This window comes from Maylandia zebra, linkage group LG20 (genome assembly GCF_041146795.1).
Source record: "Maylandia zebra isolate NMK-2024a linkage group LG20, Mzebra_GT3a, whole genome shotgun sequence".
NCBI lineage: Eukaryota > Metazoa > Chordata > Actinopteri > Cichliformes > Cichlidae > Maylandia > Maylandia zebra.
In genome coordinates, this window is record NC_135186.1 from 37,111,146 (window position 1) to 37,137,655 (window position 26,510).

General features: G+C 41.5%; 1 protein-coding gene across 2 annotated transcripts in view; it reads left to right on the forward strand.

The window, feature by feature from the left end:
• Positions 1-3,988: 3,988 nt before the first annotated feature.
• The window catches only part of LOC101466206 (PDZ domain-containing protein 4), a 48,513-nt gene continuing 25,991 nt past the window's right edge, over positions 3,989-26,510 (forward strand). Inside the window, exons 1-2 of one of the 2 annotated variants that reach the window (XM_004567551.3) lie at positions 3,989-4,252; positions 5,505-9,344. In XM_004567551.3, coding sequence (XP_004567608.3) covers positions 9,285-9,344 — 60 coding nt within the window. In that variant the 5' untranslated portion in view covers positions 3,989-4,252; positions 5,505-9,284. Of the gene's footprint in view, positions 4,253-5,487; positions 9,345-26,510 lie in introns of those variants that run through there. The other variant, XM_076878448.1, reaches the window with a different exon arrangement.

The following is a 26,510-nucleotide window of genomic DNA, read 5'->3' on the forward strand; positions in this document are numbered from 1 at the left end:
TACATGCATCAAGTGCAAGAAGCAGATATGCAACACTCTCACTCAGGCACAAACAGGTTGTTTGTCCATTGGTGCTGATGGATAGTGTAGAAGGAGTAAAGCTCAATAATGATCAGAAACCCTGCTTCATCTGTAGATAAAGATGTTGCTTCAACACTGGTCTTAGTTATGATCGATTTTTCTTTTTTATTACATTTCATCACAAAAAAGGACATAAATTCATAAATTAGTTTCAAGAGTTGTAAAAGCTAATTATTAACCATACACGTGGCCTGTATTGCTTGGAACTCAGTTAAAGTAAACACCTTTTTTTATATAGATTATTGTTGGTGCATTGATTTAATGAGGCGGTTCCACCAGACCTGCCAATACTGGCTGAGTAACAAAAACAAAAATGCCTCATGGGGCTTAATTACAGCTCAAGTGTTAGGGCCTGAAATTGAGCGTAGTGCTAGCTCACAGCTGGCACCCTTCTTCACACCAAGTAACCAAACCTCATGCAGGATGGACTGTTTAAGCTGCGTCAGAGGCAGGATACTGTCCCTGTGGATCTGCATGCCACTTTGCAACCCAGTTCACTCCAGCTCCTTTCAACTGGGTTCCACTTCCTACTTATAGAAGGACTTCCTCTATACAATCTGTACTTTCTATAGATTAAACAAATCCAATCTGCGGTTTTTGGTAGTTTTCTGAGCTGGTTGGAGATGCCATCACTTTAACCACTCAGCCACGACACACAAATGCAAACACAAAAAACAGACTGACAGACAGACGACAGTCTACAGACATGTCCTGATTAGCTGAGTGAGAATATTATTGGCTGTTGTTTCTAGCTGGGTCAATCAATAAATGACCAGCAGTGCAATAACAGCCGATGGTCTGCTTCGTAATTATTTAACCATGATTATTAGAGTCTCGCTGGGTTGGTGCTGCGGTGGTCAGGAGACACTGCTCCGTGATCTTCCCACTTTAATAAAACAAAACAACAGCTGTGTTCATCGAGGCCAACGTGCTCCAGAGGTTTACCATCGCATTCAGATGTCATGACATGACATACTCATTCTTAAATGATCCAACTCCATTAGCTAGCTTTGTGAGGTGATGGACATTGGCTGTTTTTGCAGTTGCCTGGCAACAGCAGGTGGACGCTGTCTGTAACCTGTGTCGTGTGTGATCAGCTTCACCTGGTAATTAAATACATTAGAAATCGATATCTGTTGCTGTGGCACTATAATAAAATCAGAGTGTGATTCCTCCGAGCGATGGTGCTGCTCATTGTTCACTCACACACACACACACACACACACACACACACACACACACACACACACACACACACACACACACACACACACACACACACACTGTTATAGCAGGACTCGTGGTGCCAGTGACGTTTATCAGTGTTTATGAGGACTCATTAAAAACAGATTCACATTAACAGAGAGGCACAAGTTTGTAATCTTCATTTCATGTTAATATGAAAGTAATTCATGACTCTGTGTGTGTGTGTGTGTGTGTGTGTGTGTGTGTGTGTGTGTGTGTGTGTGTGTGTGTTAGGGTACGGCGACTAAATTGAATTAAACTGGATACATATAAATGTCTGCAGAGTTAATTTATAAGAAGATTAATTGGTTAGGAAACACACACACACACACACACACACACACACACACACACACACACACACACACACACACACACTGCAATCCTGTAGTTAAATTGTTGAAATGTTTGCTGCCCCTCCCCCTCTGAGCCATTATCTTTTGCCCTTTCTGTTTCTCTCCTTCCTTTCTTCTGCTGTCACCATGTTTCTCTCTTTTTCACCGCACACACACTCAGTAAAAGGAAAGCAGGCTGCCGTGGTAACAAAGACGAGAGGAAGGAAATGAAGACAAAGACAGAAGAAAATGAGAGAGATTGAGGACTTGAGAAATTCGGGTTTCATGGTTTTTATTCCTCCTCTGCAGCTGAGATGAAATTATTTAAAAAAGCCTCGGGAACATTAAAAATAGCAACAAAAAAGTGATGATTTCACTAAGCTCAAAGGGCAGAAGCTCGAAGTTTTGCTAAAAATCTAAACTTTGTGGCATTAGAGAAGCAGCGGGATCATAAACTGGAATGTGATCAGGAAGTTGAACGGAGGACGTTTTGTGTTGCAGAGGATTCATTTGGAATCAGGAATATGTGCACAATATGGACTTGGCTTCTTTCTCCCAATCATTTCTTCTCAAACTGCCACTTCAGGCAGGGCATGGATAATCAGGGGAGTAAAGGAGAATCTGATAAATCTCAGCTGAAAATAGATTTCAGCAACTCTCAGAACGACAAACAGCAGCAAGAGTCTGTGTTTCACAATAAAGCACAAGGTGGACGAATGAGAGACCTCGAACCCCAAACCAAAGGGAAACCGTGTACACGTCTTATCTCACATCTAACAAGGTTATCAGTCAAGAAAGTCTCCAACTCCGCTTTTGTGTCATGTTAATGACACAGATCCCTCGAGACTCACAGAACTAAATGATTTCTTATGCTGTGCAGATAGAGAGGAGAAGACGGTGAATGGCTGATGATCACAGGGCTACATCTGTGCCAGCATCATGCACACGCCTACACCAGGGACACCAACATACATGTGATCCAGAGAAACACTGGAAATTAATATTATTCTCACAAATGATCTGACCTCAGGGAAGAATATAAACCGAGCCGAGGCTCATCCCCTGCTGTTCCCCAGGACTTCATCCTCTTCTCTCCTCTGCTTGCCTTCAGCCCACAAGGCAGATGGCTGCGCCCCACTGAGCCTGGTGCTGCTGGAGGTGTGTTCCTGCTAAAGGGGAGTTCTTCCTCCCCACTGCTAATTCTGTCTATGTACAGTGTAGAGAGCCTTGACATAACTGTTGGTGTGATCAGTGAGGACGTCATCAGACTGATGCAGACTACTTCTGCTGCTGTGTCATTTGTCTTTTTGGGTGTTTATGTGCATAAATTATGACCTGAATTACTTTTTACAGAGAATTAATTAATACCATTAAATTGCCTTCTGTTAAGGCTAATGGGGTTACTGGTTTATTGGACTGGAACCAATTTATACCCGTGTCTGTCTGGTGTGTTTGTATGTGCACAGTAATCGGTGTACTGTTGTCTTCATTTTGAATCATAAATCATCCTCGGTCCTAAATCAGCTGTTTTAAATCCTCCCACATTTAAGACCACTTTCTTCTGATTGGCTGCCCCTCAGCATCAGAGGGTTTGACGAGCAGGTGGGTGGGGCATCTGTACTGACAGTCAGAGACTGAGATGCAGGAGATGAACTGAGTGTTTCACAGAGTCTGCTGGACTAAGACACGTAGGACAGAAAGTAAGAATAATAAAGAAAAGAAGTTCTACTTACAGATGTGTTTGGTTGCAGACTGCTTAACTGTTTAAACTAGAAGATTTATTGTAAATATGGGATAAATACACTAGTGTATTCTGGCTGCTATCAGTGGGTCTGAAACCCCCCACACATGCCTGCTGTGTTCTTTACTGTGATTTTTTTCGTCTGACACATTGACCGTCCTCTGCAGGAGGAAGAAGCCGGCCGTATAAAACTCAAATGTTCCTGCTGGTTTAAACTGTTAAAGTTGACATTTTGAAGATAAGAGGATTCCTCCTGACAAACAGCATGCACATGCAGATAACAGTCTGCTCGGTGTTCTTTTAACCGCAAAGACAACACGAAAAATGTTAACATGCATGCACGCTGAGTAAGAGTTGAATGTCAGAGAGATAAATGAACAGGTGAAGAACAATAAGAAGAAGAGACGAAAAAAAAGGAAAGATGGGAGGGCGGACAGAGCAGGTGGGAGGGAGAAGCAGAGGAGGAGGAAAGAGGCATCGTGGAGGGGAAAATTAATTGCCCGCTGCAGGTTATTGGCTGGCTGCACCGCCACGGAGGCTGCTGTTGTTCCAGCGTGGGGAGGATGCTGCAGAAGAAGAGAGAGCGGCGAGCAGAGAGCTGCAGATCTCTGCTGATTCCTGATGCACCGCCGGCTCCTTTTCATCCGTCTGTAGAGAGCCACGGCCGCTCAGACTGGGAGGGAAACGCCACAAATCTGTTTTAATTTGGAAGAAAGCAGAAGGAAGACGAGCAGGTGGGGACACAAGTGTGCCGGTTTTACCCACTTCAGGATCACCTTCTGTGGGAGGAGAAGGCGACTGATTCCCCGGGGAAATCAAGGAGTGGACGGTTCCCAAAACATCTGGAAAGGTGCAGCTGGAAATATTCTTTAAATGAGATTTAAAATGAAATCACTTTGGCTAAATCCTGTTTAGATTTGCTTTTTCTTCCAGGGGGGGCTTTGGAGTTTCTGAATTTTACTTCTTCTTGTAAAGCTGAACTTAAAAAATCATCTTCTTATCCATCTGCAGTTTCAATTCCTAAATATTTTATCTATGAAAGTCTTATTTTCTGATATTCCAGTGCAGTAAATTGTCTTTTATAACTGGGATGCTTTAACAAAGCTGAGATGAAACATTCTTCATGATCTTATTTGATCGACTGATTATTTTCTCGATTTCTCCCAGAATGTCAGAGTCGGTAGTTTTGCATGACTGAACTTCAGGTTTTGATCCTTCAAGTTAAAGACAGATCCACAAATCCACAAATCTTGCAATTTGACAAACTGAGCCTGAACATTGTTGGTAAATTTTATTCAGTGTTTACTGATTTACTGTTGATTTATTCAGTGATTTCCAAATCACGCTTTCTGCCTTGAAAAAAAAATCCCCACCATTTAAAATCTTTTATGGTCGATCTGCATTCCTGCTCTCACCAACAGCTGTGAGCTGATGAGCAGTGAGTGGTCTCATGTCGTGGATAAACCTCTTCTTAGGTAAAATACTTTGTAGCAACATTAGTATGAAATGTCAGCGTTAGCTGCTGTTCATCTGCAAACCACTTTGGAACCCACCCCCACCCTTTCACACTGTCTGACTGAATCGGTGTCATATCTGATGTTTGGCTTTCTGAGGTTAGAGTGAAATGAAAGGGCAGGGTGTCAGAAGAGAGCTATACCTACAAATGCTGCGAGAAAACAGGATTGTGGTTGTTTTGTGACAGTTTTCTGCTTTAACAGTCCGATCGCACAGATTTACCTTTCAGTTCGATTTGAAGTTTAAAGGTTGACATATTTTCACTGGATTGATTCCTGATAATAACTGACAGGATGAGCATGTCTGTGGGTCTGAAAGGTCAGCTGCACTGATAATCTCTCGCAGGGCAAAAAACTCAATGACATTCGAACAAAAACAAAAAGCTTAAAATGGAAAAGATTAAAAGATTTTGAGCAGCGAGATCAGCTTTTGGCTGCAGACATGTGAGTCTATTCGCTGCTCTGAGCAGAAGGACAAAGAACAAATTCATAGAAATTCAGAGAAATGAGCAAAAACCAAGCCTGTGTGTGTTCATGTGCTCATTCAAGAACCTCTTTCTCTCTGTTTTTCTGCATCTCTGTGTCCAGGAGCGAGACTAAGCCGGATTTAACCTCTGTAGAGAAATGACGGAGCAGCAGAGGAAATCAAAGGATGAAAGAATAGAGGAGGAGAAAGGAGAGAAGGCTGGTACTCTCAGGGTCTAGCTCCTCTCAGAAAACCTGCCGGCTGCTCCTGGAGGAGGATTTTTTGGGGAGATTACGCGGAGATAAAGTCAGCTTCATGGCAGACAGAGGGCGACTGTTTGAGGCTGAAGTTTGCTGAAACAAAGCCGGTCTTCACCTGTGTGGATTATCTCACCTGGAGGAGGATTTTTGGGGATTGAGGAGTTCACAAATTGATTTTTCTTTCTGGTCGACAAAGATTTAAAGATACTTGGAATTCAGTGTGGTGACCTAAACACTGGAAATTTCATCGACTGAGGAAAAGAATTCGTGTAATTTTCTGTTTAGTGGCACATTTGGAAAATACAGATCCAGCAGCCTTGGGTCATTTGCTGAATTAGACGCACGTAACTGAAAAACAAAGTGTCAAAAAGGGATTTTGAGAAATTCCCAGAATAGCGTCTCTCCATTTAAACGCCTTTCACGCTGCAGTTTTTCTCTCCCTCTGTTTGTTTCCTGTGAACACACTTTTTTAATCCTCTCTCTTTGTCTGGGTGCATGTCTTTTGCTCCTTTTCCCTCTGAGACGTCTGACAGGAATCCTGTGCTGGATCAGGGTGCATAAAACAGGTGCTGATGACAGATAACAGGTGCAGAGAGGCGCAGGTAGACTCTGATAAAGCCAGATAACTGATGCTCGGTGACAGAAGCAGCAGGTGATACAGGCTGAATGTGCTTCTGCAGAGAGTCGATCCTGTCTGTCATCTTTCTGCAGGCTAATCGAGGACCGTCTGTGGGCGAGGTGGGCGGTGATAAAACCGGAGGGAGACGCTGTTCTCTGCAAAAAACCAACATGCAAAAGGAGAAAAGTTAAACAGCCCCGAGCAGCAAGTGAGCAATAAATCTTTACTTAGAATGAAAAAGTGAAGGAAAAGATTCAGAAACTGCAAAGCGCTGATTTATAAAACAACCTTTTACACAGAAACATGCAGGCACAGGAAACACCTGTCAGTAAATATTCATCATCAGATCATTTTGGAGCTCACAGGTTTGTCTTTGAAGAAACTTCAGCTCTTTAACACAATAAAATAGTTTGCAAAACTAAATGTGCTTCGAGACTTTGCAGCTAAATTTAGATTTTCTGAGGGAGGAACAGCAAAAAGGACTGAAATCAGGCTCAAGGAGGAAACAACATGTGATATTCAACTGGATATTAAAACACACAGACATAAACTGAGAGACGCAAAGTGCACGTGGCAGAGACCGATGTGAGCCGTTAGTGAACCAGCAGGAAATGTATTTTTAAACTTTATAGTAGACACACAAAAGTGGCCAAAAGTGCACAAAAATGACAGATTTACTGATATAACATGGGAGCATTTTCCATCTGCACACATCAAAGCTGAGTGCAAACGTAACACTTTAGATGGAAACGCTGGATTCAGAGAGGAGAGGCTGAAATGTGGAGTCACTGCTAAAAGCACAAATGCTGCTTCTCCTTTCTGACCCTACAAACGCATCATTAATGCCACAGTGCTCAAAGCATTCAGCTCTAAACACAACCAACCTTTCAAAAAACGCACAAACTTTGATACGTAAAGTAAAAAACAAATCTCTTGTTTGGTTTGTTAGGTGAGCGGTTTGGGTATAAAACCACATTTTAAAGTTGAAACAGTAGAAACAGATGCTGGCGGTTTCAAAAGAAAAAGAAAGTTCTTTTACTTCTGCACAGACACGATCAGCTCGACTTTTGGACAATGTTTACAGAGGAGCCGCAGGCTTCTTATTTCTTGTGGTGATTCAAACCCTCAGATGAATTATTGAGAGCTCTTGATCCTCTCTCATCAAGAAACGGTTCCAATCTTTTATTGAAGCTCTTGGCGTTTTTACAATATTTCAAAATTTCTGACACAAGCCAGCAGCCTGTTAGAGTCAGATTGGGGGAGAAGGAACGTCGCTCTAAACGCTCACTGATGTTCACATGAATTATTGAAGCGAACTGAAAACAGTTTACAACCGGGAGAAGAGTTCTTTTCTTCAGTTCTTATTAACCGTCACAGGCCTCAATTCCAAACGCACCTCAGGAGACACACAAACTAACATTTAGCTGGAGAGTTTGTGTTTGATTAGAGGCTCAGATTTAACCCATTTTGGAAAAGCAGGAAAAAGAATTTTTTAAGCTAAGAACCTTTTCCTTCCTGTTTGCAGGAACACACACTTTATTTAACCAAACCAACAGAGATCACACAAACGTCATCCTTCACTGAGTTTGAAGTTTGTCGTCTATAAACTTTCAGCTGTTACATTTACTCTAAACAGAAGCTGAAAACACACAATTTGCAGTCACTTTCTTCTCCATCAGCTTTCCTGCGCTCATCATTTTTTAAAAGCACCACGATTTGGATCTATTCTCTTTTTATTCATCACTCTCGCAGAAGCTACCAAATTTATTCAAAACAGAGAGAGAAGCAATTTGTTTGGTCATAAAGATAAAATATTCAGTGCAAGAAAAAATCAAACCGTTTCTGCTGCAAACATCCAACAAAGTGAAGCTTAAGTTGATTTAAACTATTTGATATTTGCACTGAGACTACAGCTGAATGATGCTGTAAGCACACGTGTACACTCTCCCTGTGGGAGCCGTGAACCAGCACTCGGACTTCATCCTTCCATCAGGAGAGATTCAGCCGCTGTTCATTTTTGCTTAAACAAACTGAACTGATTTTTCATGTTAACAGTTTCAAGCACAAACCGGAGATCGCCTTCCTCCTCCTCCTCCTCCTCCTCCTCCTCTTTCCCCCTGTAGGGCTGAAACAATCTACCGTGCATGAATAAAAATTAATTTTGATGAAAAGTGTCTCGCCTCCTCGCTGGCCGCAGGACGCCAGATAAAAGCTGTTTACTGCAAGGAGCAACAGAACGCAGCCTTTTTACGACAAAAACGGAGCCGAACGGCGTTTGTGCTGCTTTTGTCTTCGTTTCATCATTATTTCTGCTTGTGAGTGGGAAACAGTGAGAAACAGAGAAGTGGGTTTTACTTTTGTCTTTAGAGCAGAAAAGAGGACACGACGCAAACTCAGCTTGACTCTCAGCTGGGGTTTCCCTTTCTTGTCTTTGAAAGAGAACTTGTGACTTTGAGCTGATAAAAGGAGCTGCACATGTTTGGAGACACTTCTGGGGCTTCTCAGATGAAGTGGAAATCTCACTTTACTGTATAAAAACTACAAGTACCCTACTTTGGTGCATATTTGTCTAAAAACTGACTGAGTTTGAAGAACAAGCACAGATCTGCTATACAGCTTTTACCTGTTTGAAATAAATCAGCATAAATTTGAATCATTTTTTGATACATTTCTTGACAGATTTCCTCGCAGCCTTATGGTTAACACAAAGAACAAGAATAAAACTTTTTAGATACACGATCTTCATCACAGAATAAAGATTTCACTTCGTTTTGGCTCAAACCTGATGATTTGATATCAGTTTGGAACCTCATTTTAGGCCAAAGGTCAGTGGGTGATTAAAAAAGGTTAAACAAGCAAGATCGCGAACACTGACCCGGACACATCAGATTTGGAGGTCAAAGGTCAGACAGACAAGCTGGATTATCGATACGGACTGGCAGCTGTTTCCTGAGGGACCTGCGGTGACAGAGAACAGACGACAGAGATTCAGATCAAGAGGACAGACAGACCGAGACGCCATCATGGGCTGCAACATGTGCGTGGTCAAACGTCCAGAGGAGCAGTACAGGATCATGTTCCAGGTAAGAAATCTGAGTGCTGGTGGCTGAAGCTTAAGCTGCTAAAAATGCTCAGTTTATTTTATGATGTAAGCATTTTTGAGGGGCAGCCAATCAGAAGAAAGTTAAAAAAGGACATCAGAATGGCTCATTTCAGATACGGATGTGTATCATCTGAACCGTGAAGCTTGCAAAGAAATACCAGTTATTAAAGAACTGAGGCAGAGCAAAAGTTTGGTGTTTGCCTTTGAACCGTGCAGTGGGATAAAGTCCAAAGATTAAAGAAGGAGATAAAAATAAATGCAGATGGATTTAGGATTCATGAGCGCTCACAGCCGAGAGGCGAGGTGGAGAATGTGAATTCATCAGCTTTGGTTTCGGAGAGAGAAACGAAGGTTGAGTAAAGACTGTGTGTTTGTGTGTGTTGATACAAAGCGTGGCACCATTCATCACTGCAGCTCGGTCCAGTTACTCTGTAAAGGTCGCGGTGTTATTCTGTCCAGTGGAGGCTGAAAGTCACGAGAGACTCAGCTTTCAGCGCGTTTGTGGAAACATAATCTGATTCTGTCCTTGTAATTTGCTTTTTTAGCATTTCTCTCAAATGAATCCTAATTCTGTTGGCACTTCATTGATCATGTTATGAGGATTATTTATTTTTCAGGAATGAAACAACCAGTTCATGACTCCAGATTTACCTCACAAGACAGCTGAATTTTATTACAGTTTAAAAGATAAATGAAACCTCTGATGTTTTCCATTCACAAAGACTCTTTTCAAACTTTAACATTACAGTTTTGGTTGCTGTTTTCTTGGGCGTATTTGGGTTGTCTGACGATAGCTAAAACAACTGGCAAGAAGTACTCATGAAACAAACAGACATACTAATAATGGGAATTTCACTCACCATAACTCCATAGCAGCACATATTGTTTTTATATAATTGCATAATAAACAGCACAAAGTCCAGTTTATTACAAGTTTACAATGATACGATAACCAGTGTAAATGGCATTGAAGAGTCCTAAGAATAAAAGCAAAATAAAATAAAATGGGTAAGTTTCTTTAGACCTGACTCCTGATGAACAGGATATTGTGAGTTCAATAGTTTTCCAGAGGAACGAGCTGTATTGAAGTAAATGTTTGTTGTCTGTGGTTCTAAGTCATGACTGGAGCTGTCCATGGTGCTGAAACGAGTCAGACTTTTCTTCTTACATCACTGCTCCTACATCTGTCTCATTTTAGTCAAGCAGGTTTGTTGTACTTTGTAAAGTCCAGTTTATATACTGCCTATCTTCATCCTTACCTTATACAGAGTGCTTAAAACTACATAGCATAATAAAACAATGAAATACGTAATATGTAATTTAAAATATGTACTGAAAGGATTTCGTTGGCAAAAGATTAGATTCTGGGTGAAAACTTCATTAACTTGTTGTTGTGCTCATTCAGTGATGAAAGAATTTAATATTTACATAAACTTAGCTTTTACTTTCCAACTTTGAGAACTGTATAGAGTCAAATACCAACAAGTTATGAACAAGTGTTTAGGAGTGAGTAGCTCTACTGAACTGCACTGTATTATTCAAAGAGTTGTTTCTTTTACTTAGCTAGCTAACAGGGTAAACGTCAGAGTGAACATAACTGGCTCCTTTGAACACAGAGAGTTAAAGTGAGCATGTGTGAAAATGTTACACATGGAGCAGAGCTCAGTCAGAATGAATGAAGTCAGTGACACAACATGAAATATACATGAACACACGTGGTTACTGCAGCTGAAATTCTAATTGGTTAAAATAAGGCACACACACACACACACACACACACACACACACACACACACACAGATAGAGAATAAATACTGAACAGGAACCTGAACTCAGGCACAAAATGTTTTACAAAGAGTAACTTAATTCATAATGTGGAGATTCAAATCGATTCAGTTATATGTATGGCACTAAATCACAACACCAGTCACCTCAAGGAGCTTTATATTGTACAGTATATCCTATAATAATAGATACAGAGAAAAACCCAACAATCATATGACCCCCTATGAGCAGCACTTTGGCAACAGTGGGAAGGAAAAACTCCCTTTTAACAGGAAGAAACCTCCAGCAGAACCAGGCTCAGGGAGGGGCGGGGCCATCTGCTGTGATTGGTTGGGGTGAGAGAAGGAAGACAGGATGAAAGACATGCTGTGGAAGAGAGACAGAGGTTAATAACAGATATGATTCAATGCAGAGAGGTCTGTTAACACATAGAGACTGAAGAAGAAAAACTCAATGCATCATGGGAATCCCCCAGCAGCCTACGTCTATTGCAGCATAACTAAGGGAGTGGACTTTTAAATACTCTAGGAACAACAAGTAGGCCTGCAGAGCGAGAGCGAAGTGCTCTAATAGGGTGATATGGTACTACAAGGTCATTAAGATAAGATGGGGCCTGATTATTTAAGACCTTGTATGTGAGGAGCAGGATTTTGGATTCTGGATTTAACAGGAAGCCAAAACAGGAGAAATCTGCTCTCTCTTTCTAGTCCCTGTCAGGACTCTTGCTGCAGCATTTTGGATTAGTTGAAGGCTTTTCAGGGAGTTTTTAGGACTTCCTGATAATAATGAATTACAGTCGTCCAGCCTGGAAGTAATAAATGCATGAACTAGTACATCCTACAATAATACAGGAAAAAGCCCAACAATCAAACAACCCCGTGTGAGTAAGCACTTGGCAAGAGTGGGAAGGAAAAACTCCCATTTTAAAGGAAGAACCAGTCCCTTCAGTTAAACTGAATAAGAATCTGTGCTGTTAGTTATAAACTGGCCATATGATTCTCATCTTTGTGAGAAACTAACATCACAGATTTCAAGATTAAATGCTGAAGGATTTCTCTCATACATATTTTTCATGTTACCATCATTAATCAGCGCAGGTGAGTTCACTGACGTAGTCACCGCCCTCTGTGGCAGATCCCTGTGGGTGGATGTGGGATTGTACTGCCAGACTCACCTCTACAGCACTGTGCGAAGGTCTGGGGTAGTTCCTGTGGAATAGAATAGAATAGAATAGAATAATCCTTTGGGGAAATTTGGTTGTATCAGCAGCAAAAACACACATATACAAACAGAACAGAAACACAATTTTTACATATTTACATCATGGACAATAGTTACCAAAACAGTACTGTACAGTTATTACAATTAGAGTACAGATAGGTGGCAAACCCAGGTTGTAGAGTGCAAACAGAGCAGGATACTGAACGGTGTTTAAATAGTTTAATGAATAATTAGAAAAGTGCAGATTGTGTGATTGCATCTGTGGATTAAAAAGTAGACATGTGACTTCCAGTAAGTTAGTGTATATAAACTGAGAAAAGTAATGTGCAAGTTCTAACAGCAGAAGTTGTTACAGCACTGATGTCAACATCTATGTTTGTTGGGAGCAGTTTTGATTGTACAGTCTGACAGCTGCAGGGAGGAAGGACTAGCAGGCTTGGATGGCAAAGGATGTCCTCTAACATCAAGGAGATCACACTACTCAGCCTCCCTGGAAAAGTGTGCACCGTGTACTGTTACTTGTTCTTGAGTGGAGGGAGAGAGAAGCAGAAAAAACAAAGTTGTTGATTTACTGGCAGATCTGCTTCTGTGTGTGTGAGGTGTGTGTGGTAAAGTGAAGAACAAGATAAAGGATTTAAGTGGCTGGATGAACGTCCTCCACTTAGAAGCTCGGTGATTCGGGAGGAGCTAAGAGTAGAGCTGCTCCTCCTCTGCACTGAAAGGACCAGCTGAGCTGTGGACTCTGATGAGGATGCATGAGGTGTTTTTGGACATGTCCAGATACAGGACATGCTGCAGAGATTACAGCTCATTTGTGGCTTGGAAATACCCACCGAGCAAAGTAACGTCAGAGTGACATCTTTAATAAGTCATTTTTGGATGTACAATTTTGGTCCTCTGAAGGGTTTGTTCTCTAAGGCCTGACGACGCCTTTTTTTCAACATCTACTGAACATCGAGTGCTGACGTCTGTAGGACCTCCGTGTACAGGCTGTTTATAGTCCAAATGTGGTTGATGGGGACGTCTTTTATACTGCTTCTATAGACTCTATATGTTTCCAGAAGGTGGAGGAAACGTGTTCTGTAGACAAACAGTTATGTGTGAAGGAATGCAGAGTGATCAGCCTGCACGGTGGGTTTGGAGCAGAAATGTCTCCAGCTTCTCACAGGCAGTTTCAAAATGCGATGAGATGATTTGTTATGCACAGGTCTCTAATTTCACAGATGACACCACACTGACACCACACGGCCAGCAGACACAGGCTCCCTCTCTGTGGCACACAGGCCTGTTTATCAGGGCATCCACACAGTTCTAATGGAGGTAAATATTTTACAGCAGTGAGTCTGAATCTTTGGTCATAAAGCAGCAGCTCGGCTTCTGTTGCTGTATTAAACTTTATATTGTGGTAGTAATGTTCACAGAGTCACAGTAAGACCTGACTGACTTCTCTCTCTCTCTGTCACACACACACACACACACACACACACACACACACACACACACACACACACACACACACACACACACACACACGCACAAACTCCTCTGAGGGTTGTGCTTTCCTGCCGTCTCGATGATTGTTAGACATCATTGCTGCCTCCACTAGGTCACCTTAGGAGAAACACACAGACACACACCTGGGATTCACATTCATTATAGAACAGTGTTGGCCTGATTGATCTGAGCTCTCAGGGAGTTACAAGACTTCTGCAACCCCCAACACACACACACACACACACACACACACACACACACACACACACACACACACACACACACACACACACACACACACACATACACAGGCCCACCTTCCTGTGTTATACACCTTCCCCATCCGAATAAAGTGTTTTTGTTCATGATCCGGTCTTGGTGGAGTGATCACGGTCGAATCTTTTTTTCGTTCTTCTTAGAACAAAACTAAACATCCAGTTTGCTAAAGAAATGAGGTGGGACCCAGCTGTAGCTTTATTCATGTGTTTAAAATGAAGAAACGACCGTTCTGGCCAACAGCAACCTCAGACTGAAAATTGTCTTCGTTATTACATCAGAGAAAAATGATCACAAGTTGTTGTACAGAGATGAAACCACCTCTGTGTTTTTATTGTCCGTTCATCTGTCAGCTCACTTGTTTGTTCTCCCTGCTGCACACTCATGGATTTAGGTTTACAGATGTGCTCAAAATGACCTGCTTTAGTTTAAATCAATCATCGGGAAGGTGATTTAAAGATTCCTCGATGGTCTAATTTGATGCCACAGATGCTGGAGAACATTATTCTTGTTTATTATTATTATTCTTGTTCCTCTTACTTGTGTTCTGTTTTTGGTTTTCCATTTTGTTCACAAATTTAATTTCAAAATGTTTTTTTTTTTACTTGAGCCACAGTGAGTGTGTCAGGAGAAATTATAATCAGAAGCTCTGTTATTTCAGTGTCACTTTTTCTTTCTTTCTTTCTAAACATCATTTATAACTCAGTGGGACAACTTGGACAACTGTCCTTTACATCCTGTTTTTAAAAGCTGTCCTTTCAGGCTTCCTCTTTGGACAAAATTGTTTCAGTTTCTTCCGTCCAACTTTCTCCTTTTTTCGTGCCTTAGAGGTCTCGGCTTCTCTCTGAAACATCATCACCACTTCCTCCACTTCAGCTGGAGGTAAATGTGTTTCCTATGTAGAGAAATGGGAGCATGGCAGTATGCAGAAGGCTGTTGGTTCATAATGAGTCTCATTTACTAGCCGGCTCATGGTGGTGAGAACAAAACAGGCCGGTCCACATGATTCAAGAGTCTGATGGCAATTTTGTGTTTGCACTTGTTTCTTTGTGCAGGGAAACGATGTTTGCACACACGTCAGTGAATGATTGTTTCAGACGTCTTGTGGCTATTTTCTGATGCAGCTTTGAAAAATGAAGCTCAGGTGCCAGCTTCATTTTAGAGAGAAGAGGCTTCCTCCTGCAACCCTTCCATACAAGCCACATTTGTTCAGTCTGTTTCTTACCATACTGTCATGACCTTTAACCTTTAACATGCTAACTGTGGCTTGTAGAGATGGAGCTCTTGGTTTTGTTGTTTCTTTTTTAGCTCCGCAGAGTCTGACCTTGGGGTTAATTTCAATTTACTGACTGTAACTTTAAATTAAAATCATTAAAGTCTGTTGGTGCTGGCCAAACCTCACTGATACAACACTAACAAGTAATCTCAAGGTCAAAGGGTCTCTTCCAGAAGCAACCGTGAGAGTTTGGAGCCTTTAATTAAATGATTATTTAAACCAAAGTCCCGTCTCCTACCTGGGCTATAAAAGCACTAACACTGGAATCCAGTCTTTTAGTGATGTTTCCTGTTCCACGTGCACATTCTTTGTTCTTACAGTCGTCTTTGTCAACTCCTGAGATTTAAATTGAATCCAATGAGGTCTTCAGTAAATTAATCCCCATTTCATACAAATACTTGCTGTGTAGCATTTACTGTAACCAAGCGATTAGGTCAGCATCCTGCTTTGATTTATTGTCTGCATTTCACTTCCTGGTTTCATTTCAACTGCTTCAAGTTTATATTTGTACTTTGATGTTTTTCTCTTTTGTGGAAGGAATCCATTTGTACCCCAAATGCGAATGGGTGTTTGATTTGTCGATTAGTCATGCCTGCCAGCCGCAGCCTCTGGTTTGTCCAACACTGCCTCCGAACATTTGAACGGCCCTCTCGTGGCTTCAGGCTCCATCTGTCTGTCTGAAGCTAAACGACTGCCAGAAAGAAAAAACCCCTCAAAGTCTGAATGAAAATCAAACGTCCAGATTCAAACTGAGCAAATCAAAGAAGGTGTGTAAGTGTGTGTTACCGTCAGGGCTCAGCAGAGCTGTACAGGTGTGTGTGCTGAAGCTGGCGGCTGTTATTCTGATTTCTTTTTGATTTCATTTGATTTCCTCGATGCCCGGCCTGTCAGGAAACCACACAGCGAGTCCTTCCACACTCACAGTTGGATGAAGATGCACATAAATACACATAAATGCACATAAATGCACATAAATGCACACTGCCTTCTTTTGTTCTCTCTCAGTTCCATGTCTCTTTACATCTGTTACTGTATTGGCTTTGCTTCACTTTAGAGTAGAATAGAATAGAATAGAATTCAACTTTATTGTCATTGCACATGCACAGGTACAGGGCAACGAAATGCAGTTTGCATCCATCCAGAAGTGCTTTAGTGATATAGATATATTACAATATATATTAGCAATAATATAGATATGTGAGTATATTACAGAAATGGGTCTATTATGGTATGTTATAATGTACACGGTAGGAAGTATGTTGTGAATATTCTATAACTAAGTATGTACAGGCTGTAGTGAGTACAAGCTATGTACAGGATATAAATATGAAAAACTATACAGAATATGAAATAAATAACTTTACAGAATCTGGGATATACAGCTATACAGAAATGGGAACTATGCAAGTTGTAAACAGTTGTAGGATTAAAGATTATCGAATGTACAGAATGATTATTTACACAGAGCTATACAGTAGTGCAGTTAAGATAAGTGAGGGTGTAGATAGTTTCTACAGAGGCTATATAAAGTGCTAGTGGTTGTGAGTGGTGGTTCACTCCATGTTATTATTGTGTTTGAGGGTACAGTTGTCCATTGTGTGTGTGTGTATGTTCAGTCCATGAGTTTAACGTGGGTCAGATGTCAGGAGGCAGAGTTCAGGAGTCTGACAGCTGTGGGGAAGAAGCTGTTCCGGTACCTGGTGGTCTTAGTCCGGAGGCTCCTGTGGCGCCTCCCAGAGGGCAGGAGGGTGAAGAGTCCATGTGATGGGTGACTGGGGTCTTTGATGATTTTCCCAGCCCTTTTCAGACACCGCTTCCTGTAGATGTCTTTTATGGCAGGAAGTGGTGCTCCGGCGATGCGCTGGGCAGTTTTCACGACCCTCTGCAACGCCTTCCGGTCCGAGGCAGAGCAGTTCCCGTACCAGACTGTTATACAGTTGGTCAGGATGCTCTCGATGGTGCAGCGATAGAAGTTCACCAGGATGTCTGAGGACAGGTGGTTCTTCCTCAGAGTCCTCAAGAAGAAGAGGCGCTGGTGAGCCTTCTTGACCAGCTTGGAGCAGTTGGTCGTCCAGGTGAGATCCTCGGAGATGTGGACTCCCAGGACTCCACTTTAAATGCGTGTTTGACTAATTTCTTCACTTCCTGTTGACTAATTTTATTTTTGAATTGATCTCCAGACACGTTTTTTTTCCTCCCCCCTTTCTGGAACATCCCCACCCTCTCTTCTCCAACAACCTCTCAGCCTGCTTGCTTCTATAGTAACCCTGTCTTAAGTTGCTGCACATACAAAACACTAGAACTTGTTCTGTTTGTGTAGACACACAAGATTGATGCTGTCCCCTTATAAGAAACTCTGCAGTTGTGGAATAGGAAGGTTTTACTCGAGCAGCCAGGAGAGGGTTTTAGTGGGACAGTTTAGTTTGATCTGCATAACAGTGACAATGAATTTGTTGTGTGGGTAAAAACAACAGTAGTTTGTGGATGGACGTCTGTGGGTGTATGACACAGACGAACTGCTTACTTACAATGCAGATGCTCAAACTGAAACCAGCTGCATAACTCACATTAAGCTTTTGCTTGTTCTTTGGATCAGAAATACTTCATGTTATCATAAATACGTTGGCTACAGTCGAAACTTCAGACATGCAGTTATGAGTCTTAAAGAGTTTAACATGGAAGTCGACCCAAAGAAGAAATTCATTTCAAGCAGGAGGGGCTCTTAGATTTATTTCTTTTATTTTAAGAGTAATTAATTATTACATTAATTATATATATATATTAAACTAAACTTACCAACAGATAATTATTTAAAGGACAGAATCTCCCCGTGCTTACAACCACAACTCATCATGCTTTCTAGCAACAACCGGAGAAAAGTGCCAAAAAATTACATCTTGCATTTACAAACTCTGTAGTAGTGCTAATATTACACACTGATCATTTTGATACACTTGCATAAAACTGTAACTGCTTTAAAAAACAGCAACAAAACAAACAGAAAAATCTATTGAAGATTCTTCAGTTCTCATGATTTTTATTAGACTCTCTGTCCTGATAAATGCATTTAGAGGTGCTGCCTCCTTCATCTGATACAGTGGCTGCACTCATGCATTACTGCCAGAAACAGCAGCAGCCAGTTATCTGCAGCTCTCTCTGTGTGGGTCTCTATTGGTGTGCACATATTACAGGAAAGCCTCGTTCTCTGAGTCAGGAACTGATAAAAGCTCTTATTTCCCACGCTTCAAAACTGAAAGCACCAGATTCCTGTGGCAAAAGAAAAGGTCTGAAATTAAAACTAGTGCATGTAGTAAAACGTATGTATCTAATCTGTTCTCAGTCTCTGTTTTTCCATGAAGTCGTCCTCCACCTTCCTCGTGTTTGTCTCTTAGATGTAATCTCTACCACCGTCCTCCCTCCTGCTCTTTCTCCCCCCTTCGTTCCCCAGTAACCCCACTGCCTCTCCATCTCTGTCGCCTCCTCCACTCACTTCACTGTCAGATTTGTCTCAATGGGATGCTGTTGCCACGGTAACCAGGGTCATTAGGAAAGCTGTATTTATGCTTTCTCACACTGGAGTTGGCAGATCTGGTGTAATGAACACACGTGCATGCATGCGCGCGCGCACGCACACACACACACACACACACACACACACACACACACACACACACACACAGCTGCTTTTATAACACACAGAGAAGAAGAAGGCGAGGTGAAAGATCCACAGACATGTGCCGTTAAAACATTTGTTCAGCAGATCAGAGAATCAATCAAAACACAAAAAGAGGAGAAGAAAACAGCTGATGATGATTTTAAACACATTCATCTATTTTTTAGCTTCAATCTTACATTTTTATCATTTCTGCTCTTCTTCCACCAAAATGAGCCACGTTACATCCGTCTGTTCAATTCAGTTTTATTTATGTGATGCCAAATCATAACAGGAGTCACCACAAAGCGCTCAATATTGTAAGATAAATCTCCCACAATGATAACCCCAACGATCAGACTTTGTACTTCGGTGACAGTAGGAAGGAAAACCTCCCTTTTAACAGGAAAAAGCTCTGGCAGGAGCAGGCTCAGGGAGGGCAGCTGCTTCCTGTCTTTATGCTAAGCTGTTCATAAACAGCTCTCTAAAAGAATACTGGAGATAATTTGTGTGAATTTCAGGGGCGACGACACCTCCTGGTTCTCTGTGTATATTTGCCTTCGTACACTACAAGCTGTTTGGTCTCAGTTTATTGAAAGTTCGATAGAAATCAGTTAAATATAGACAAAGAGTTCTGGGATGGATGTGCTTGTGAATGGGTGAACGAGACGTGCTGTAGTGCTGGAGCCCAAAGCTAAACACACACCGACTAAACAAAGTAAAAACAAAGCCTAACTGTTGAGCCCACAGGACGCTTACACTGTCTGCTTTAACGCAATGAGCTCATCGGCCACTGGTGTTTCTTTTCTCTGTGGGACCGATTCTGCTGGTTTCTGAATGAAAAGAGTCAAATGTTCCAGTGATGTCGTTTGATCTTCTATCGTACTTTTGTGTCGCAGTGATAGAAATGCTTCACTGTCTGACTCTCAGTCATTTCAGAATAAAAAAGAAAATCCTCTTTTTTACATCAACGCGTTTACATGTTGCTCTTTATTCTTTATTATCTGAGAGTCGTCAAAACTGCATCAGTCTTAATGAGCTGCCGCCTCATTAGGCCTTCAGCAGCTGAAAGAAGCAACACTCCAGGGACCGAATCAGCCTGTTTGTGTTCAGCTGTGGATCTGAGAGGAGCACCAGGTGGTAACGTGTTGCTACCATTCCCATGCTGCACTGCTGCTGCACCGACAGGAAGTACTCATTGGAAAGAACTCAAGACAGAGTTCAGAGTAGAAGACCGACTGATGAGCACTCGCTTCAGCAGCTGGAAGACTACATTTCAGAGGACTGAGCCAGCACCCAAACCTGGGTTTGATTAAATGCTCAGAAAATTAACGGCAAATTATTCTTGCCATTTGTCAGAGAAATAATTGGAAGGAGAGAATTTGAGCTCTGGGAAATTAAGGTATTTTCTTTCATAACATTTAATAAACAAAAAAAAAATCACATTTTATTACAAATGTTAATTGTGGAGGCCTTAAATAATAAAACCCCTTTAAAGTATTACTTGTGTGACTGTTTCTCAGTTATTGTGTGTTGGCCTGGTGGGTCGGGGGGCGACACACACAAAACTTTCATTACATCACATTTGTTTTTCTAAAGGTCTCAGAGGAGATAAAATGATCCCAGAACATCCCCAAAATTTCCACAGCAATGACCACAAAAAACCAACCACACAGAGATGCAAAACGTCAGTCAATAACACAATAACATGCTTATCTTCCACCAGCATGTATGGGACATGAAGCTGATTGGACAACTGAGCACAACAGGGAGTAAGATTTGGGTTTAATAGTGCTGGAAGGAAAAAAAAGAGAGATTATTTGTGCTGCGTCTGCCAAACAATCGTGAATATCTTGAGCTAGCACCTGTACTTATTTTGCGGAAACGTGTACTAAACAACTGAATTTAAGAACTTGGTAAAATCCGAGCTTGCCCACAAGGACTTGAGCTTCCTGGAAACTTTATGTTACGACATTCTGAAGGCAAGTAAATGATTCAAAAGCTCGATAAATGAGGTGTAAGAGCATCTTCTGCAGGGACCCTGGAAATGTGTTTACAGTATAGAGGGTGTGAAATGTGTCCACAAACACCATCACTGGCTCAACATGAGCGTTAAAGGGACGTTGTTGTCAGAATCCATTATCTGTAACGACGGCTCACATCATCAGAGAAGCCCCCGGGGGCTGAGGAGGGGGGTGGATGATGGCTTGGATCGGCATCGTGTTTACTGTGCAGTTATGAATCTTAAACACACAAGATGGAGGTAATCTATGTGTTAGTATTCAGATTATGTTACACAGTTAAACTCAGAGCAACAAAGCATCCATAACCAGCTGTCTTTATGCAGATATTAAACTCAGACAGTGCAGAAAGCTCTAAATCAAAGCTGTGAGGCTGGAAATGAAGAAAAACAAAGTTTTGCGTATCTGAAATGGATCTGTCAGAGACAGAGGCGGGAGCTGCTGGCATACCCCGTATGGAGCAGATGTGGGTAGTTGGATAGGTTAAAATATCTCGTATCCGTCACTTTATGAAGGAACAGCTTTCACATGTTTTCCAAACACGTGAATGTTTCAAATTAAATGTAATCAAAATGTTCTTTTGTGTGACGGAGTCGGTCTGGCAGCTGCTGTAATTAGCCGAACCACCAACGAGGGGAAAAAGGTTTATGCACTCAGACTGTGGAGGTCCTGCGTACTCAGAATGCTTGAAACCTCCAGTAACCACAGGTTTTATAGAGGTCAGAGGTCAAATGTGATGTGATATCAGCATGCGAACTATAATGTGATACTTCGAGTCCCCATATACCAGTATCATTTCTTACATGTTGCCAGTACAGCAGATAGTTTTAAAGATTAAAGATTTTTCATGAAAGTTTGACCTTATTTGATCTTGAAGAAGAGGTCAGAGGTCAAAAGTGATACTTAGAATTTCTATTTAATGTAAATATAAGTAATACCATTATAAAATATGATTTCTTACTGTCACTTATTATCACTTTGACCTCCAGGTTAATCTATTCAACCGAAAGGAGAGGTCAGAGGTCAAATGTGACATGAGATTTTAAACGTTTACATGGTTCTTTCTGTATGTTGACAACACACAGAACACTTATAAATATCATAGTTTCTAGTTCTAAGGCCAATAAATCATCAAGTTGGATTTGAAGACGTCGGTTGATGTAACACAAAGATTCCTGTTAACATGACAAACATAATATTTTTCTGATGCTGCTCCAAATGTGAGTTGATCCTTTCAGTCTCTCATCTTAATAACAGAAAGAATGACGATGATGATGAAATGGCTTTTGTTTTTCTCCTTCGTGGAAACCGTACTGCCATTTTCTTTTCATCCATTTGGATGCTGACAAGTTTGAAAGTTTGTGGCTGATGTGTGTGTGATACAACCTTCTGACCAAGTTTGTTAGCATTAGCTGACAACACAGCAGCTAACCCCGTCCTCAAAATACAGAATTGTGTCCTCATAGGGCTGCATCAGGGTAAAACTCTGCCAAATCAAACATGTAAGGACACCATCATCATCATCATCATCATCATCATCATCATCATCATCCTAACTGTTGTAATAAAGGTTCTCATGAAACCACGCCTAAACGTGATGACCTTTATATGACTGCTGTGTGACTGCAGGAATGCAAAGTTGATAAAACAAATGATTTTTAGGTCATGAATATTAAAACCCATCATTGCAGTAATGCATGTTTGTGCGAGGGCAGTTTTATAGCAAGCAGTGTGGATTTACATAATGGGCACATGACTGAGAATCAGCAGAGATATGTTCTGTAATATGTGCCAGTGCCCATCATGTGCAGCTGAAAGCTAATAAAGCACAATCTGAATGATTTGTGTTCATATTTCTATGCTACATGCTTTGTTTGCGCTTTCAAAATGAAATGTATGTCTGTATGCTGGTGTGAGCACCAGGGGCAGGCTGAACGATCCGAGCCACGACTCAGTAATATCGATGGTGGATGGATACGTCATAGAAAAGAGAAAAACTAAAGGAAGAAAGAAAAATGGTGATATTCTTGCGGGCGAGTTTTTCATAAACCTTTGGGAGCTCTGTTTGGAATAAACATGTTTCTGTTCACATACAGTCTGAATCTCAACCTTTTCCCATGGTGCTCATCGTGGGAACAAAATGCAGAATGTCTGAAAGCAATGAAAAGAGTCTGCTCTCCCAAATCACACTCTCAGGTTCTTCTGTTTCTCCATTTATTTGACAGCAGGAGCAGGAAGTTGGCGGAGAGTTTGAAGTCCTTAAACTTTGGTCTTTGGTTCTGTGCAAATATCTTGAGCTACATGTCTTTTTGCTTCCAAAGAGCTAGACATTTAGGTCAATTTAACTCAAAGTTACACACAAACTGCTGCTCTTAACTGATCTTAGAGTCAGCGACAGCTTGCCTCACACTCTGCTCTCCATCAGTCTTCCCACCAAGAGGTTTATCAAACAAACTGCAGAGCCTCAGCTTGACAACATCCAGTCTTTGTTAAGTGTGCGGACACTCCTGTGAAATGGAGACACGCTACAGTACCTAATCGGGTTTAAGTCAAGTGTAAAGGATCTGTGCAAACAGGCAGGAAGCTTCATGACTGAACAGTGTTTGAAATAACTTTGGTACATTTTCATTGAGGTTGATTTTTAGGTAAACTGGGCTGGCGCCGCTTGCCTTGTTTGTTCTGCATTTAAAGAAACCAAACAACTGGAGGACAAAAGAAGACGAAGAGTGAAGGTCATGTGGTCAGGAAGCAGGAAAACAAATCTAGCAAAGGCCGGACACAGGTCCTGAGTGGAGACCAACACATGTCGTAGTTTAGTGTTGCATTTCAGGCAGGAGTGCTGGAGATCTCAAACACATCTGCAGTGCAGCAAAAGCAAACCTGCACAGAAACACACACAGAGCTCCATCATGGACTGACCTCCTCAGAGTGCAGACCTCAGTGTTACTGAAGTGTGGGATCATCCTGGCACTGAACAGCACGAAAGGCAGAAACATCCAAAGAAGAGCTTTGAATGTCCTTCAAGAAACCTGGAGACCTGTTCCTGGAGATCATTACATTACAAGAAAGCTGCAGTTAAGGAATAAAGGTGGTTAAACCAGACATTGACGTTTGAGCTTATTGGAATCGTGCAAACTCTGTTTTGCTTTTATATACTGGATGTACATAAAAACATTTTCCTAGCAAAATATCAAGTACTTTTACCAGGTACTGTAGATGTGTTTCTCAGTGGGTGTGAGGGCCCCTCCCCCCTCTCCTCTTCCTGCCGGTGTCTGCAGATAAGGAGGATTGTTGGGCTAATATGGGAACGCCTGTGCACACTGCCGCTCAAACAAGCCCGGGGCACTTTCAGTCTGAACACTGTGTAACATTTTCCTCTGGTTACTGAATCGAAGGACATTGAAGGACGTAGGATTTAAGTCTGTTTGCTCGATGTGCCGGCGTTCCGCCTTAAAAAACCTCTGATTAATCAGGGCCTGGTCTGAGACCGCCTCCATGTCACTGAATCCTCTTCTCCACAAATGTTTATCATTTTTTCTTCTTATTTATGTCTTTGTTAAAAAAACAACCTAATAATTGGCATCGTTAAATGTACGTTTTCCCCTCTGTCACTAGCCACCAACTGACTTGGAAAAGTGCACAAGTGTCTGTGTTCACATTTCCACACAGACACTTGAGTGGAGCAGTCCATTAAAGGAGGGCATCTCAAACTTGCATGAAACAAAAGCTTTCTGTAAAGCTAGAAACCATTAGAGAGTAGAAAGAGTGTTTTTGTGGTTGTTTGAGTAAAATGATCCTTAAAGAAAAGCTCTGGTCTGTAGCAGCAGTTGGGTGCCAGGACACACGCTCAGTGCGAAGACTGGTGAACTGGCTGGTGTGAGTCAGATCTCAGTTTTCAGTCTGGTCATTTATCTACATGCACATGGGCAACAGTCACATTTCTGCAGGGAGCTGATTTCTAGAAACCCTGTCCATAAATGGCTTGAACAGAGTCAAAGGGCAGCGAGTCTGACATACAGCTGCCCATGAAAACCAAGCTCTTGCTGGATCGTTTCAATATCCACGTCTATGAATAGCCTGAATATGAGCTTTTATGTGATGCCCAAGCTGACCTTAGCAAACCGAACCATCAAGCTATCTGATCTTAAAATGCTTTTGTGAGTTGAGGAGCTGCTGGTTTCGATGCTGTTTAAAGACTTGTTGTTTCCTCCCGTCTGTTACAAACAGGCTCCATCAGTCAGGCCGACAACAAGGAACAGATGTTGTGTAGGAGGAACGTTGGATTATTGCTGCTCCGGCAGAAGCATCAGTGAAATGCCTGGAAGCTAAAATGGAAATGTTTGAATCATGAATCATAATTAAGAGTGTTTCAAGGAAACGCTGGAGGTTTTCAGTGGGTTGGAGCTCTGTGGAGACTCCACTCAATGTTGAACACAACAGATGTGATTTTGCTGTGAGAATGTGAGCTGAGGTGTTCGTGTGAACAAAGGTTGGACAAAGTGCGTCTGCGTTGTTTGACGGGACGTGTAAATGTGCACGTTTTTAAATTCTTAGATGTCTGTTCTCCAAAAAAATAAAAAAAATGCAGTAACCAAGAAAAAAATGTCACGTTTACTGAAATCCCAGCTCGATTTAAATGTAAACGTTGATCATAATAATCACGACTGAGTGTAATTTGAGTATAATGACTGAAAACAAGCTGGACGGTGTCCACTGAAGCCTGGCCCAGTTTCAGATGTTAGCTGTGTTTCAATCACACTTAATTTTGCTCATTGATTATTTAATGATTGCAGCGATTATGATTCATTTTTAAAGCTTTGAGTCTGGATCATCGTCACAGGTGTGAGCTGGGAGGACTTTTTAAAAGTTTCAATTACTTTTTATTTTATAATAATAAAGCTGAGATGTGGGGTTGCTATAGAGACACAGACCTACAGTCACCATGTTTGGATGCTCGATGTCAGTCTGTAAAAATATATTAAAAATGTTTGAAATAATTAAGAAAATCGGTGTAAGAAAGGCCTCTTTTCTTATGTCAACCTGTCAGAAAACATTAATATCACTTAATTTTCAGCAGCACCAGTCTTAGTACCATCCTCCCCCTGCTAGCAGCTTCACTGGTTTACCATCACCTCGTTTTAATGGTGCTTGTTCTGCTTTGCTGAACAAAAATAATGGGCTGAATCTGTGTGAGGACGCCGGAGCAACGAACCTCAAAGTTCAGATTCAACTTTGTGTCTGACTTTTCACAGCCTGCTTGGTTAGGTTTGGTTAGTGTTGGTTAGGTTTGGTTAGTGTTGGTTAGGTTTGGTTAGTGTTGTTGCGTCACCCGTCCATGTGTCCATGTGTGCAAAGAGATTCTTAATCGCAGTCGTTTTATGGAAGCATTCAAAAGAATGTTTTTGCTTTTTCTGCTCATAA